The sequence below is a fragment of the Ovis aries genome, chromosome 6 (assembly GCF_016772045.2).
Source record: "Ovis aries strain OAR_USU_Benz2616 breed Rambouillet chromosome 6, ARS-UI_Ramb_v3.0, whole genome shotgun sequence".
NCBI lineage: Eukaryota > Metazoa > Chordata > Mammalia > Artiodactyla > Bovidae > Ovis > Ovis aries.
Genome location: NC_056059.1, coordinates 65,530,281 through 65,548,027, shown reverse-complemented (window position 1 = coordinate 65,548,027; position 17,747 = coordinate 65,530,281). Strand labels below are relative to the sequence as shown.

Here is a 17,747-nt window from a genome sequence, read left to right as displayed (position 1 = left end):
GACTCTGTGGGAGAGGGTGAGGGTGGGATGATTTGGGAGAATGGCATTGAAACATGTATATTATCATATAAGAAATGAATCTCCAGTCCAGGTTCATACAGGATGCTTGGGGCTGGTGCACTGGGATGACCCAGAGGGATGGTACGGGGAGGGAGTTGGGAGGGGGGTTCAGAATGCGGAACACGTGTACACCTGTGGCAGATTCATGTTGATGTATGGCAAAACCAATACAATATTGTAAAGTAATTAGCCTCCAATTAAAAAAAATTAAAAAAAGAACTGAGGTTTTCAGCATGTACAAGTTGGAATAAGAAATATTATGCAGAATAAAATCAGAATGTAAAATAGCTATATGTTAGATATTGTCTGAGGAATGGTCACATATTTTTCACATATATGCATAATATTTTAGTGCTGAAAGTGCCTTATAAACTACTTGCCTTTTATTTTACTGTAAAAGAAACTTAGGCTTCCCAAAGAAGCACTGAGTTTCAGTGGTCCCTCGGAGGTGATAAGGGAAGACACAGTCTGCTAAAGTAATGTCGTGGAAACAATCATTTATGGAGGCCTTACCAGGAACAAGAAAATGCCCACTGCTGGGAGATGGGCATGTGGGAGGTTTGTGAACTTTTTAGGGAAGTGCAACTTTTGAATGCTTAGCTTTTCTATCTACAGTGTAATGGGACAGACTAGGCTGAACTAACAGAGAGAAAAGCTGGCTCATGAGAAACTTATCCCTACAGTATAAAGAAAAAAGAAGGAAGGGAGGGAAGGAGGAAAAGCTTATAATCAGTGTTAACAATTTTCATGTCAAGTTTCCACAATCAGATGAAAGAAAATAAAATTTAGATACAGGGGCAATTTAAATATGGTGAAAAAGATTTATATTGAAATTGCTATAACATTTTATTGGCTTGAATGACTAGACACAAATTTAATTTTAAGCTAATGGTATGGACTCAGAATCATAATTAAATTTATGGTTTGCCATAATTTGAATATGCATTTTTTGTAGATTTTTCTTTGTTACTCCACATTAATGTATCTGTCATTCCCCCAAATTTACTGTTGAATTAGAAAAGATTAAAAGTCATTATCTCCTGTTTAAATTAAAAATTTTGCATTTTATCTTATCATAGAAGCAAAGAAGGGTCACTTCAGGAAAAAAGTGAATTTCCCTCAATGTTAATTCCCCAAAGTAACTAATATCAATATGATTATCTTAGATAATACCCTTAGAGATTTTGTCCTTTCATGTTTATCTGATAAAATACCAAATAAATTAAATAATAGAAAAATCACTGAAAGCATTTACAGACAAATATTTTAGCAGCCTCTGTCAGAGGCAATGGATAACTTTTGGATCAAACAATGGGCTAACCAAAGAGATTTAAGAGGAAAACCCAGGGAATGAATTGTACATTAAAGTAATTAAATAATTAAAAAATAAAATCATAGAAAAAATCTGATTTTTTTCTATTTCAACTGAACTTGAAATAGAAACAAAGTTTCTAGTTCATCATTCCAAACCACATGCTATCTTACTCCTGAACATGGTAACTTAAGATGAATGTCCTTTTTGATTTTTTTATTTAGTAAGTTCATGCAGTATATCTATATTGATGCACAAATTCCTGTGCATAAACTTTCATGAAAACTGAATCATGAAACATTTTTAAGAAAAATGTATTGTAGATTTTTTATAGTCAATGTTATCCCAATTTTATTGTTGTGGTATTACTAATGTAGGTATTAAAAATTTATTAAACTATTTCCCAATCACTGGTTGCTAACATTACCAACTTTTTACTTTTACAAGCAGTGTTCATAATAAGGAGCCTTGTGTATCATTTATCTTTAAATATTTTTCTGCTGTCTCTGCAGTAAGGTAGGTTTCTGATAGTATTAATAGCAACAAAAAGAGAATTAAAATAAATAACATTTAGTAAATTCCCACAATGTCCCAGACTTTGTGGTAAATACATATTTAACTTTCACAACATTATTCTGAAGTAGATATAATCTAAAGATCTGCTTTGAAGATATGGAACATAAGGAGAACAGTTGAGAAACTTACTCAAGATCACACAGGCAGCAATTAGTGGAGCCAGAATTCAAACCCAGCAATCTGACTGTAAGACCTTCTGAGGACAGAACTACACAGATAACCAGTATTTCATCCTGCCCTGGCTCATCTAGAAAAATAATTCCTGGGCCTGAGGGGAGACCCAATCAAGTTGTTTGAAGTGATATCAACAAAAAAGGTGGAGTAAGAAATACTAAAATCCCACATCATCATAAAAACAATGAGAAACTGGTAAAACTGTTAAAATCAACTTTTTCAAAAATATGGAAATCAGCCAACAGTTTGCAACCCTGAGTACACTTATTCAAGAAAAATCATAGAATCTTCATAAGAATAGTAATCTTTGTGGTACTGAAACTTACCCTAGTCTCATATCCACTCCCCACCTAAGTGGTAGTCTTAAAAATAAAGCTTGAATTTCTGGTACAGGAGGAAATCATTTAAAAAGAATTCTCATCACTTCATATGTATGGTGCTCCTCTGGAAGATCTTCTCAAAAAGCTTCTTTTTATTCACCTGACCCAGAATCCCCTCCAGTGCCAAAATCACTACCTGAGGGATACCAATGAAAGGCTTTACAGACAAATATTTTAGCTGCCTCTGCCAGAGGCAATGGATAACTTTTGGATCAAAAAATAGGCTAACCAAAAAATTTAAGAAGAAAAGCTGGGGAATCAATTGTACGTAAGTGATTTGAAAGACACCTACGTATTTCTTAGAATCTAGAAGGCCACATGGATACACAGAGTTATGTGAATACCCAAAAATGACTGAGAAAGCCCAAAGCACTCCCCTCTCATTGACCTTGAGCCTCTATACAAGCAGGAAGTGGATGCTAAGGCAGAGTTGTCAACTGTGTGGCTGAATGTTGAAGACATACCCCAACCTGCATACAGAATCACCTGACAAAGACAGATAAATTTATGCTTTCAAGGGTTTCAGAAAGTCTGTCCAATCATTAGATGGCCATTAGGCTAAGAAAACAGTCAGTGGTCCCAAATGAAAAGAATACAAGATTTACAAGATTGGTTAAGAAAAGTCACTATACAAACAGAGTTCATAAATACAATGTCACAATTGAAAAAGACAGATAATTGAAAAAGATGGCTAATCAGCTCCAGTTTCATCCATCTCATTAGAACTGATTCAAATGTATTCTTTTTAATGGCTGAGTAATACTCCATTGTGTATATGTACCACAGCTTTCTTATCCATTCATCTGCTGATGGACATCTAGGTTGTTTCCATGTCCTGGCTATTATAAACAGTGCTGCGATGAACATTGGGGTACACATGTCTCTTTCAATTCTGGTTTCCTCAGTGTGTATGCCCAGCAGTGGGATTGCTGGGTCATAAGGCAGTCTACTTGCAATTTTTTAAGGAATCGCCACACTGTTCTCTATAGTGCATGAAACTGGAGCCTATTATACAGAGTGAAGTAAGCCAGAAAGAAAAACACCAATACAGTATACTAACAGATATATATGGAATTTAGAAAGATGGTAATGATGACCCTGTATGCGAGACAGCAAAAGAGACACAGATGTGTAGAGTGGACTTTTGGACTCTGAGGGAGAGGAAGAGGGTGGGATGATTTGGGAGAATGGCATTGAAACATGTATAATATCATGTAAGAAATGAATCGCCAGTCTATGTTTGATGCAGGATACAGGATGCTTGGGGCTGGTGCCCAGGGATGACCCAGAGAGATGATATAGGGTGAGAAGTGGGAGGGGGATTCAGGATTGGGAGCTTGTATATACCCATGGTGGATTCATGTCAATGTATGGCAAAACCAATAGAGTATTGTAAAGTAAAATAAAGTAAAAATAAAAACTAAAAAAAAAGAAAAAGACCCTGGAAATGGCAAGAATATAATTTCCAGAATTGCCACATTACAGTATTCAAAATGTCCAGTTTACAACAAAAATGTAAGGTCTGCAAATTTTAAAAGTATATACCATTTTAAAAAATAAAAAAATTCATTAGAAACTGTACCTAAGGAAGCCCAAGTGTTGCAATAAATAGACAAAGACTAAATAAGCTACGTTAGATATAATAGAACAGCTAAAGGAAACCATGTCTAAAGAATGAAAGTGTGCTAATGATGCCTCATCAAACATAGAATATCAAATCAATAGAAATTCTAAGAAGTAAACAAATAGAAATTCAGCAATTCAAAAGTACCATAACTGAAAAGAAAAATTTACTAGAGGAACTTAATAGTAGGTTTATGCAATCAGAAGAAAAAATCAGTGAACTCAGAGATAAGTCAGTTAAGATTCTTTTAAGTATGGGAAACAGGGAGTTGAAAAAGAAAAATGAGGAAAAATAATCAGTGCCTAAGACACTTGTGGCATATTATCAAGCATGTCAATATATGTACAGTGGTAGTCACAGAAGGAGAGAAGAGGGATAAAGGGATTAAAATATTTGAAAAACAGTGGTCAACATTCTTCAGCTTTAGTGAAAAATACAGATCAACTCATTCAAGAAGCTCAATAATCCAGACAAATCACAAGAGGAAAAAATTCCCTGCAGATCAATCTCTCTTATGAATATAGATTCAAATGTCCTCAACAGGAAACTAACAAACTGAAACCAGCCACATATAAAAAGGATTGCACACTTGTGACCAAGTGTAATTTACCTCAGGAAAGTAGGGTTGGTTAAACATACAAAAATCAATCGATGTAATAATCCCAAATAGATTTATGGAATATGGAAAAAAACACACCATCATCTCAATAGACTCTGAAAAACATAAAACATCCTTTCAAGATAAAAAAATGTCAGTGAACTAGCCCTAGGAAAGGACCTCTTTAACCCAATAAAGAGAATATTTAGAGGTGAAAGAGTAAAACTTTAGTTCTAACATCAGGAACAAGACAAGGATGTCTGCGTTCACCAATTCTGTTCAACATCATACTACAGGCATTAGCCAGGGAAGTTAGGCAAGAAAAACAAATGAAAGGCATCCAATTTGGAAAGGAAGAAATAAAACTCTATGTGTAGTCACATATTATTATATATAGAAAACTCTTAATAAACCACATAAAAACTGTTAGAGATAATGTTGTCAGGAAAATGTCAGGTAGAAGATCAATACACACAAAAAAATCAGCTTTGTTTCTATACACCAGCAATGAATAATCTAAAATGGAAATAAAGGTATTTCTATTTACATAACAGCCTAAGAATAAAATATCTATAAATAAATATAAGTTTAAAGGTGAAAAACTTATAAATTGAAAATTATAAAATGTTGCAGAAAGGAATTGAAGTTCTAAATAAATGGAGATGACATATATATGTCTAATTAAAATGGATAGATATGTCACATTTGGGGATTAGAAGATTTATTATAGTTAATATGGCAATATATCCCCAAACAAGGAATTTAATGCAATATCTACCAAAATTCCAAGGACATTTTTTGAAAAAATGAGCAAACTGACCGTAACATCATAGGGAAGTATAAGGGACCCTAAATAGTTAAAATAATCTTGAAAAAGAATAAGAAACTTGGAGGACTCATGCTTCCCAATTGCAACACTTACCCTAAAGCTATATTACCAAAACTGTGAATTTTGTATAAGGACAGACATGTAGATGAATGAAATAGAATTGAAAGTCCAGTATATATATGGCTGGATCCCTTCATTGTTCACCAGAGACTATCACAACATTGTAAACTGGCTATCAGTTCAGTTCAGTCACTCAGTTGTTTCTGACACTTTGTGACCCCATGGACTGCAGCACGCCAGGCTTCCCTGTCCATCACCAACTCCCAGAGCTTACTCAAACTCATGTCCATTGAGTCAGTGATGCCATCCAACCATCACATCCTCTGTCGTCCCTTTCTCCTCTTGCCTTCAGTCTTTCCCAGCATCAGTTCGGTTCAGTTCAGTCACTCAGTCATGTCCAACTCTTTGTGACCCCATGGACTGCACCACCCCAGACTTCCCTGTCCATCATCAACTCCCGGGGCTTACTCAAACTTATGTCCATCGAGTTGGTAATGCCATCCAGCCATCTCATCCTCTATTGTCCCCTTCTCCTCCCTCCTTCAATCTTTCCCAACATCTGGATCTTTTCAAATGTCAGTTCTTCACATCAGGTGGCCAAAGTATTGGAGTTTCCAGCTTCAGCATCAGTCCTTCCAGTGAATATTCAGGACTGATTTCCTTTAGAATGGACTGGTTGGATATACCCCAGTATAAAATACAAAGTTTCAAGTTTGAAAAAAAAGAAAAATTGAAAGTCTGGAAGTAAACCCATCTTTGATCAGTTGATTTCATCAACAGTGATAAGATCATTTAATGGGGAAAGAAAAGTCTTTTCAACAAGTGGTGTTGGGACCACTGACTATCCATATGCAGAAGAATGGATCTGGACATCTACCATATACAAAAGTCACCTCAAAAAGGACCAAAGACCTAAATATAAGATCTAAAACTATAGAACTCACAAGAAAATATAGGCTTAAATCTTTATGACCTCAGATTAGGCAACGATTTCTTAGATGCAGTACACCGGTTTGTAATCCCTAAAGAGAATTTCATTAATCCACATCATCTTCAATGCCAGGATAATATCAGTCTTTCAAAGTTTTGCTAACATTTTGCTGATAATACTGTATTTAAAAGCATCTCATTATTGCTTTTTTTCCTTGACTGCTAATGAAGTTAAATTTATTTTCATGTCAATTGCATTTATAAATGTGTGTGTGCATGGGGGGATAGGTTATTGTTTGTATGTGTGGGTATAACTGTCTTGTATTCTATTTAATTATTGTACTGTACCAATTTCTCAAAAGCAAACACCATCTAAAATCTTTCACGGTTTGTTGCATGTTAACACAATATATTTCTTAAATACGTTTTATAATATTGACTCAGCAGCAGGTGAGCTAAATTTATTTTTACCTAGATTTATCTTTCTACCTTTCATTCTTACTACTACCATCATATTCCCAGATTCATTCATTCATAATTAAATGGAATTATTGGTATTTTGAATTGCTAACTCTATGGTAAGTGAGAAAAAAGCTGCTTTATTTATCCTAAGGGAAAGTAAAAAATAAAATATAAAAGAATTTCATTATATGAATGAACATTTCACCAACATTTTGATTATTTTAATTTAATATATCCTCCGTGTACATAATTGGGCTTCCCAGCTGGCACTAGTGGTAAAGAACATTCCTGTCAGTTCAGGAGACGTAAGAGACATGGGTTTGATCTCTGAGTTGGAAAGATGCCCTGGAGAAGGGCATGGCAACCCACTCCAGTATGCTTGCCTGGACAATCCCATGGACAGAGGAGCTTTGCAGGCTGCAGTCCATGAAATCACAAGGAGTCAGACACGAATGAAGAGACTTGTCATGCCTGCATGCATGTACATAATTAATCCTCTCTTGAATCTCTGATAAAGCAGGTAACTGTAGACATTTTGGCTGCTGATGTTGTGACTGTCTTCTGAGTTATTGCTTTCTTTTTACCTAACCATTGTGATTTCGCTGAACAACATTCTTTAAAACAATGGAGGTACAAACTACTCCTTAAAATTAGTGACTAATATTTTATAAGGTTGCTTATTTAGTTGCTTGTTTTATTTTTCTGTAGATTCTAAGAAAGAAAAGTGAAAAGTGAAGTCACTCAGTCATGTCCGACTCTGCGACCCCATGGACTGTAGCCTACCAGGTCCTCCGTCCATGGGATTCTCTAGGCAAGAGTACTGGAGTGGGTTGCCATTTCCTTCCCCAAGGGATCTTTCCAACCCAGGGATCAAACCCGGGTCGCCTGCATTCCAGGCAGATGCTTTAACCTCTGAGCCACCAGGGAAGCCCAAGCTTCATTATTAAAGAAATTCCATCCTCACAATACTAGCCAGTCTAGGAAATTTCATAATTAGCCTAGCTATACTTAGAATGAAGAACTTCTTAATCACAGTTCTGTTGTGATCACTAGTGTGGATGACTGGTCCATTGCTTAGAATGAGTCAAATAAATGATGAACAAATTAATGTGAAGCTTTGTGAAGGATTTTTTAAATTAATGTTAATGGGAAATGGGTCAATTTCAAGTACCTGCTTTCCTCATCAGAAATTCTACTTCAATTTCACCAGTCTTTATAACTTCAGTGGTACTTAAGTGGAAAAGGAGATTCATACAAACAAAAATGAGAAAGCAAAGCATTTCAGAGTCATCACTTCAAAAAAATATAATAACCATTTATGATAATTAACTTTGCAGTATTTTCTTTCAGAAACTTTTGTTTGTTTGCTTTTCTAGTGGCTAAAGGTGGCAATGAAAGTACCTTTTGGAAAAAAAAAAATTTCCAGTGCTGTCGTGCTGGTATTTGTTGATGTTTTTGCTCCCTATCTTTTTGCAGGAGTAACAACTGTTCTAACAATGACAACTCTAAGCATCAGTGCTCGGAATTCCCTCCCCAAAGTGGCTTATGCAACTGCCATGGACTGGTTTATTGCTGTTTGCTATGCATTTGTGTTCTCTGCCCTAATTGAATTTGCAACTGTTAATTACTTCACCAAAAGAGGATGGGCTTGGGATGGAAAGAGTGTAGTAAATGACAAGGTAAGTGAGAACTTCCTTCTAACTGTAATTAAGCGAATCCCTCAACCCATTTAGCTTGTAACAGATACTGTACCTCAAATTTGACATTAAGAACATTCAAACATAAAGCTTTCTTTTAAAGTATGCTCTTGCCTGAAATCCTTTAGGAGTGCTGGTATTATTACTTCTGTTAAAGCCACTTCCTAGCATCAGTTGAGCTCTGACAGTGTGTCAAGCACTTGCTAAGTTTTCTACATATGCTCTCTCATATAATCTTTACAACTTTTTAACTAGGATCTCTTTTTAATTCTCTCTCTCTCTTTTTTTTTTTTTTATGAAGAAGGTATAGCTTAGTGAAGTTGTTTACTTGCCCGAGTTCACACAAGTTAATGTTTACTTAAACCCAGATCTGCCTGACCATTAAGTTCATGCCTTTAACCACACCACTTTCTAGTAAAAAGATCTGGGAAAGAAAAGTGGGCACTAAGTTTACCAATTATAGAATCTCAGGCCCTATCAGTGGGTTGAGTTACTCTTCAGAGTTACTCTTCAGAGATGGGGGTATCATCTCTGTTGCTTGGATGTAAAAGAACTCACAGGATTGTAATCTCTCCCATGTTGTATGGAATAAGTAAGTAGGTAGGAATGCATAGACATTTTCAGTTGCTCATTTAGTCCACAAGAGAAAAAAAATATTTATCTTTAAGCGATTTGGAAATTATTGATGTCTATTTTTCGGTTTCAGGTACTGAAGGAAGTGTGAGTTTTGTGCATTGATAAATAGCCTTAAGAGGAGCCTTTGTATATATCACAATGAGATATAAAGTTTTCTCAATAATAATAAAAAGTTCTACTTGGAGGGTTTCTTTTCTACAAAGTATTTACCTGAATACCCTTCCATTAAGTTTGGAACAATATACTTGCTGATTTTCCTTTTCAGTTATTTGAATATAATTTTTTTCTAATTTATGTGATATTGACATTGATATTATAGTCTTTTCCCTTAACTTTGTAAACTGTAAAAGTTTTAACAAGTGCTGATTTATTTCATTTTATAAGCTATATCTTGTATACTAATAGTCAATGAGTAAATAGTAAAGAAAATCTGATTAATTTTCTATGCTTTAACTTTTAGGTTATTTCACCTTTCCCATCACATTTTATTGTTGATTTATGTTTTCATTCCCTATATAGTATACTGCTTTCTCATTGCTATCTATGCAGTTACTTCTTTTAAGTTATATAAGTTACACATGCACTTTCATACTAACATTTTTTGAAGATAAAATGCTTTGCAAATATATCAAAAAAGATAAATAGCGGTTTGTGATGTAAATCCATGTAAAAATATATTGATGCTTTATTTTTAATGCATTGAGGTGCCAATCAAATTGACATTGTGATTTGGCATATGAAATAATATGCCTTCTCAACCCCTGAACTTGGAAAATACAAGTACCTATAAATGCGTAAAAAATCAGATTCCTGATAATGCATTCTAAAAGCAATAGCGTGACAGACAAATACTAGATTTGTTTATCCACATATCAGATCACATATAGTGCAGATAAATCTTGGTTGAAATCATTTATGCTCCAACCTAATTTGCAGGAAAACAACTAACAAAATTTGTATTATTTAAGTTATAAGTATTTCAAGTTCAGTGGTTAAATTAAAGGGAACATTACATCAAGCTCCTTGCTTGTTGTTAACCACTTTTCCATAGCTAGAGTGCCAAACACAGTGTCAGGCAATTAGTAGGCACTGCAGAAAGTTTTGTTGAATAAAAGAATAAATTGATTTTTGCCATTAAATCTGGCAGTGTAATACCAATGGCAAGACTTCTTTGCCTGCATGGAAGATCTTTTAATACTTTACAGTGGTAAATTTATCAGGGGGTACTCATCCATTTTCATGATTCAAATACATTTTGGGAGGTTTTTTCCTATTGGAAACAACCAGGTTCTTAAAACTAAAAGGATACGTAGTGGAATGCCTCAAACTAGCACATCTGCCTAAAAAAAAAAAAAAAAAAATCAGTGCAATTTACTCTGTTTTAGTTTTCCTTAGATTTAATTAAGTGGAAAACAGTAATTTTCCTGAAATACAAAGGTTTTATCCATAGGCCAAAATGGGATGCTTTTAGTTGAACCAGACTGGAGAAAGCCATTTTTGGAGTTAGTAAACATGAGTAAATGCACTTAATGATCTGTCAATCAAAAGCATATATAAAAAGTTATTCAAGGTTTGTTAACTGGCAAGTATCAATTTGTCTCTGAGGATAATCACTCAGAGATTCATATTAATATTGTATGTTTGAAAAATGAAATATGTATTTAACATACAGTTTATATATAGATTGTGCTCTGATGATCTTTAAGGTTAGTTTTCGCAAACAGATAAATAAACTCATTTGCTTCATTTTCAAGCTACATTTGAGCCCTCTATTAGAAGACAAAGCTTATCTTGCTCTGTGATCTTGCACAAGATTGTACACTACTTTTTGCCTCAGGTGTTAAATTAGTTAACAAAACTTTATCGATCTAAAAATTTAGTTCAGGATCAAATAATTCAACTTCACTTATTTATGCCTTTTCATATATGAAAGTATCTAATTTTTCAACTTCCCAAATTCTTCCGGAACCTTCCTCAAGACTAATTCTGCTACCTTATCTCTTGATTCCTTTTCCTCTTGTTCCTTTTTCAATATTAAGCCATCAGTTATTATTTTCTTCTCTTACTTCTTCAAAGCCATCTTCTCTTTTTCACCTGCTTCCTGTAAATTTCTGATGATGCCTAATATACTTAATTTACCATAAAGGCAAAAGCAAAACTCTCTCCAGATTCTATCACCCATTCCCTGATCCTCAGATTCCCCATTCTTCTTCTTTTTCCATTCAAGCTTTTGAAAGCGTTGCTTGTAAAATATATGTTCTCACTTTCAATTTAATTTTCAGCTCACTGTAACCAGGTTATCTTTCCATTTATTGTCCTGTAGCTGAAGGATTCCAGCCTCTACATTTTCAAATCAGATACTTTTTTCATTTTTCTCAAGGGATTCCCTTTGAACCCACTGAATACTGTTATACTCCTAGACTCTATTTCAAGTCCAAATCAGCAACTTTTTCTCTTCTGGCAGGCCTTTAAAAAAAGGCTTAGAATATCACCTTCCTTCCTTAAATCTTGACAGCTGCCACTATTCATTCTATTCTTTGAGATTCTTTACCTAAGTTTGGAGTATGTCCAGTCCACCTAGCATTTGCTCTTGTTTATCCCAAAGACGGTCATTTAAATTTATTTTTTTGTTCTTGCTATTACTACGTGATTCTCATTTTAAGGATTTTACTGTAAATGCTTGTGGGAATGTCAGCCACACTATGCATTGTCTACTGTTTATTATCTCTAAATAGATAAAACCTACTCATCCTCAGCACCAATACCAGTGTGAAGTGAATTGAAAATTGCTCAGTTATATCCAACTCTTTGCTGCCCCATAGACTATAGTATCCATGAAGTTCTCCAGGCCAGAATACTGGAGTGGGTAGCCGTTCCCTTCTCCAGGGGATCTTCCCAACCCAGGGATTGAATCTGGGTCTCCTGCTTTGCAGGCAGATTCTTTACCAACTGAGCCACAACGGAAGCCCATGGGTACTGAAATGGATAGCCTATCCCTTCTCCAGGGGATCTTCCTGAATCAGGAATCAAACTGGGGTCTCCTGCACTGCAGGCAGATTCTTTACCAACTAAGCTATCAGGGAAGCCCGATCCTCAGGAAATTTCTGAACACTTGCTCCCCTGACCCCTGAAAAATTAGATCATTTTTTAAGTATGTATAGTGTCCTGTTCTTTTACATTTCATTCTTTATTACAGCTTATAATTGCATGCTTAAGTTCTAGCTCCTTCACAGTTTATGGTAACAATGACCACATTTAATTTAATAAATCATTTATCCTTGGCCCTTTGTACAGGACTTACTATACATATTAGTTTTCAATAAATGTGGTGTAAAATAACTAAACATAACCAAATCATAACCACAGCCCACACCTTTATCTTACTTTCCACAGTTATTATACCTTTCTTTTAACTTTCAGGTTCATGTATCCGATAGGTACCCATGTTCTTCATGAACATGAATTTTCAACCTTTGCATATCTCTTCTAAAAGATGAAAGAAACAGCAAGCAACCAAAAAATAAAATGTCCTAAGTGCCTATTTTTTCATATTTATCTCAGTTCATGGCAAAACCTAGTTTCACATACTGACAACTTGAAAGCATCCCTTGAGATCTAACCAGCTGTCAAATGTCCATTTTCCTATGTGTATGTCCATAGGCCATGCCCTTACCACCTTTCATTATTTTCAGTCTGTTTATTCCTCATTATCTCTAATCATGTCTCGTTTTAATCCGTTCTGTTCAGTAGTTCCAGAGGTATCTTTCTAAAACAGAAGTATGATCGTTTATTTTTTAGCTCTTTAGTGAATTGCTGAAAGCAATTTTTCAAGCTATCTCAGCTAATATGGCCCAAATATATAGCTTTCTGATACATTTGTTTACATCATGAATGATAAGAAAATATTTTGCTGTTTATTGTACACTTACTACTATGTGCCTGGGAATATCTCCATGTCAAAATGAGGAATATAGGATTCTCAAGTAAAGTTATTTGCTCAAGATCACACATCTAATAAATAGCGAATCCAAGACTGAACAGATCTGAAGTCCATGCTCATTCTTCCTCTAGCCATTAAAAACATCCCCAACTATCCATGCCTCTTCCTATCTCCATGACATCAGATGTGTTGATCCCTCTTGCTAAAATGCCCTCTCCTTTCTTTCCTAACTGAGTAACTATTTATTCCCCAAGATCTATCCAATTGTATGTAATTGCCACCATGACTGGGCGACTGAACAGAACTGAACTGAACTGATTATGCTTTTACAGTGCTTGCCACAAATTCCTTTTATATAACCTCATTATACTTTTATCGTAAACAAAGCTATCAATAAGTTATATGATATAGAGGAGAATGGTTTTGTCTTATTTGCTATTTCTCTGCTGATACCTAACATAGTGTTTAGCACATAACTTTTTGAATTAACTTTTAAAATATACCTTTACTCTCTTAAGACTGTGTTTATTTCTAAATATGAGTCAGTGGTTCTACACTGGCCAAGAAAAGCATATTCTTTGGATGTACACTATATATTAAATTACTGAAAACACAGGCATAGCGCCATAATATCCAAACTAACCTGAACTGTGCCATTATTTTGGATTTCACTCCATGGTAATCACATTGCATCATATTTCAAGTGTTTTTATTCATCTATTTGTATTTTTTAAGATCCTCCTTTGTTCCAAAAGCATTTCAGACAGTCTATCAAACGAATGTATGTACTTAAATTATTATGATATTATATAAATAGAAGTAGAAAATCAGGGTGAAGGAAAATAGACTGCAAATATGTCCACCATTTGGGCCAGAATATTAACTGTAGTCCATATCTGTGCTGTGTGCTGTGCTTAGTCACTCAGTCGTGTCCCACTCTTTGCAACCCCATGGACTGTAGCCCGCCAGGCTCCTCTGTCCATGGGGATTCTCCAGGCCAGAATAATTGAATCAGGGTCTCCTGCATTGCAGGCAGATTCTTTACCAGCTGAGCTACCCAGTAAGCCCAGTCCATAGCTAGAATAGCCAAGATTCAAATTCTAAGCTTTTTGGCTATGAGAATGAACCATAGGGGGAAGCTTACTTCCCTTTAACAAAAAAAAATGGAAGTATAAATTTCTTCAGAAAAAAAAAATCCTATACTGAATTCTCTGTTTGAAACAATATAATATGGATTTTATATTAGAAAAAGGCTTCCCTTGTAGCTCAGTTGGTAAATAATCTGCCTGCAATGCAAGAGACCTGGGTTCAATCCCTGCGTCGGGAAGATCCCCTGGAGAAGGAAATGGCAACCCACTCCAGTATTCTTGTCTGGAGAATCCCATGGACTGAAGAGCCTTGCAGACTACAGTTCATGGGGTTGCAAGAGTCGGACACGACTTAGCAACTAAGCCACCACTATATTAGAAAAAGTCAGGTGCTATTGCAAGTAATGTCAGCATTTTCCCAATAAATGCAGTAATTAATTTCATATTGATGTTTCTTGTAGTCCCCTTCAATAAAAGCTGAAGGCATTACATTAACTTACAACTCAGTGAAGGCAATTCTTCAAGGAGCTAAGCTAATATGGTCCAAGTATATAGCTTTCCCATGGCACAATTTTATCCAAGGAAAGACTTTAGAGTACTTAGAGAAGTGGATGGACTGTATAACCTTCAAACAATCTTCTGTAAGTATCACTTTTCTTAGGATGGTTAGCAGACAGTTAACAATACCATTATCTAATCAGCGAGCATGTTGTTTTTTTACAAATAATGGGCTTTCTAGTAGCCGCAATGACTGTAAGAAAGCAACATTGTATATAGAAAGAGCATAGATTTGCCACTTTGGAAACTTGGGATTTTCTCAAAAAAACTCTTGTATTTAGTGTTATATTTATGAGAGCTCCATTTCCTTATGCTAAGGAACACTCTGTGAGATTCTTTCCGACTCTGAAACTGATTGCTATTTTCATTTATATGCAGGTCATTTCAGTACTAAGTGTCTACATTTTAGCTAAAGTGTTTACTCAATTTACTAATGCATCATTTTATCTAATACTCTAAGAAAACTGAGATTGATTTGCCACAATGGTGTGAGACATTTTGATTTTTATAATCAGGAGTTTCCCAGACTGAACTTTTAAGTATTTATTTGGATACTCTAATAAGTAATAACCTCAGGATATTCTGATTCTTATAAAATATCCTTTAAGAAATAGAAAGTTTAATAGTATATGTTATAATTCCTTCTCATTCCACTTAAGTAACAGCATCAACAGACTCTATGGCAGCATAATTTTCTTTTTTCCCTGGATAATGTGTAAAAATAAATCATTTACTGCATTAGTGTATAACCATATTTTCCCACTTCTCTTGTATATGTCTCAATCACAAGTAAAACAATTTCCTCACATATGTTGAAATTTGAGTGTTATTTTTCAATGGAGCTTATTTGATTAATTTCCTAGTCTTCTACATCTATAAATGGTGCAATTGAGGACTTTAGGGATAATTAGATAATATAATTGTTGAACACACTATTAGAATCCATTTCTGTTAATCTAATAAATACTTATTGTACTCTACAAAATATATGGTTATATGCATTGAATATACGTATGTATATCATTCCAGTAGATGTCATTCATTTATCGTGAAGCAAACATTTTTTTGAGCCTGCACTGTGCCAGGAACTTGCTAGAAGCTCTGCATTGCCCAATCTCTGCCTTCAAGGAGCTTTACAATTAAGTAAAAGAGGAAAAGAAATGAAAGTGTTTCATGTGCCACTATAGAGACAAGCACTGAGGTGTGTGGAAGCACACAGAAGGGGTGCTTTTGCAGTAGGTTATTATGTCTCAATAGATGTGATTTTGAGCTGAGACAGTATAAAACAGACCCTACTAGGGGACCGGTGTGGCTTGATTATCAGCCGCTCGCTCAATCATGGTATCATTCACAGGTTAGGAAATACAGTTTAGGGTATCATTCACAGATTAGGAGGATGTACAGGATTAGATTGGGAGTGAAAGTAACCTGATTTCATTTTTGGATATTTTATGTCTTAAGTATATGTGGCATATATAGGTGGAGAAGGCTGGTGAAATATAATGGGTAAGAATTCTGGTGTGATAATCATCCCTGTATTGGTGGCAAAATGAATGAAGTCACTTAAAATTAATAGAAATGAGCAGTGCCAGATTGCCCTCATTTCCCTCATTCTGCTTCCATTTGGTTTTATTCTTCACACTTAACTTTATTTTCTTTACCTACATTTTCAGCCATATCTGGCCTTATTCATCAAAATGTATAGGTGACTTACCTAAGAACCTTAGAGTAGACATATGGAATTAGTAAAATTAGTCTGTAAGCAATTAGATAATATGAGCTATCAGGGCTGACCTAGTTCTCAAAAGAAACAAAATTTATCTAGGGACACAAGCTTAAAAAATATATCTCGTGGCAGTGAGTATTTTCATGTAACAATAGAATTCATTGCCCTGTTTGTTTTCAAGGGTCTCAGGATTTTAGCATAAGTCAAGGCTTGAAATAAATAAAGTAAAATTGGTATGTGGGGTCAAAATGATGTGGCCCAAGTAGTTAGCATGCTGATCATCTGGCTTGATCAGAGGTTTGCCTGATATTCAAAGAAGACTTCATAGCATGATGTCTGTAAACTTGATTCTTTTAAATAGAAGTTAGAAAATCCCATGGATGGAGGAGCCTGGTACAGACTACCATCCATGGGGTCACAAAGAGTCGGACATGACTGAGTGACTTCACTTTCACTTAGTAATGAAAAGGACAAGGTAATATCTACTAGTAATGGCCTAGGGTATGAATATTCTTTGATACTATTTCTAGCAGATCTGTGTCTTACAAATAACAATAATAGAACATGTTATGTGGACTTAATCTATGTACTCTGCTTTAGAAGATCTTAGAATTAAGTTGGGCTTCAGATGGTGCTACTGGTAAAGAACACACCTGCCAATGTAGGGGATATAGAGGCGTGGATTTGATCCCTGGGTCAGGAAATTTCCTGGAGGGCATGGCAACCCACTCTAGTATTCTTGCCTGGAGAATCCCCATGGACAGAGGAGCTGGGCAGGCTACAGTCCATAGTGTTGCAAAAAATTGGACATGACTGAAGCAACTTATCTTGCATGGAGAATTAAATTACGAATTAGTAGAAGTCAGCTATGATTTTCACAGTTCCCCACCCCCCCTCCCCGCCCCATACCCATGTTTTAAAGTTTAAATCTGTAGGAGCAATCTGCTTTAAGAAAGATTTGTGATAATCATTTTCAAATGTAATGAAGGGGAGTTATTATATCCTTGAAAACAAGGTCTTGGAAGGGTCTGAGTTAGAAAGGCTTAACAGAGCTGTGGCTAGGAATAGATGTTTAGCCCTATGAGATGCCCTGACCT

General features: G+C 35.3%; 1 protein-coding gene across 3 annotated transcripts in view; it reads left to right on the top strand.

Annotated features, from left to right (window-relative positions):
- The window catches only part of GABRA2 (gamma-aminobutyric acid type A receptor subunit alpha2), a 171,853-nt gene that overhangs the window by 135,629 nt on the left and 18,477 nt on the right, over positions 1-17,747 (top strand). For 2 of the 3 annotated variants that reach the window (XR_003589684.2, XM_004009805.5), the window contains exon 9: positions 8,482-8,684. Coding sequence is in view for 2 of the 3 variants with exons in the window: in XM_004009805.5 (XP_004009854.1) it covers positions 8,482-8,684 (203 nt within the window). In the remaining variant the exon portion in view is untranslated. Of the gene's footprint in view, positions 1-8,481; positions 8,685-14,827; positions 15,008-17,747 lie in introns of all 3 variants that reach the window. The other variant, XM_042251362.1, reaches the window with a different exon arrangement.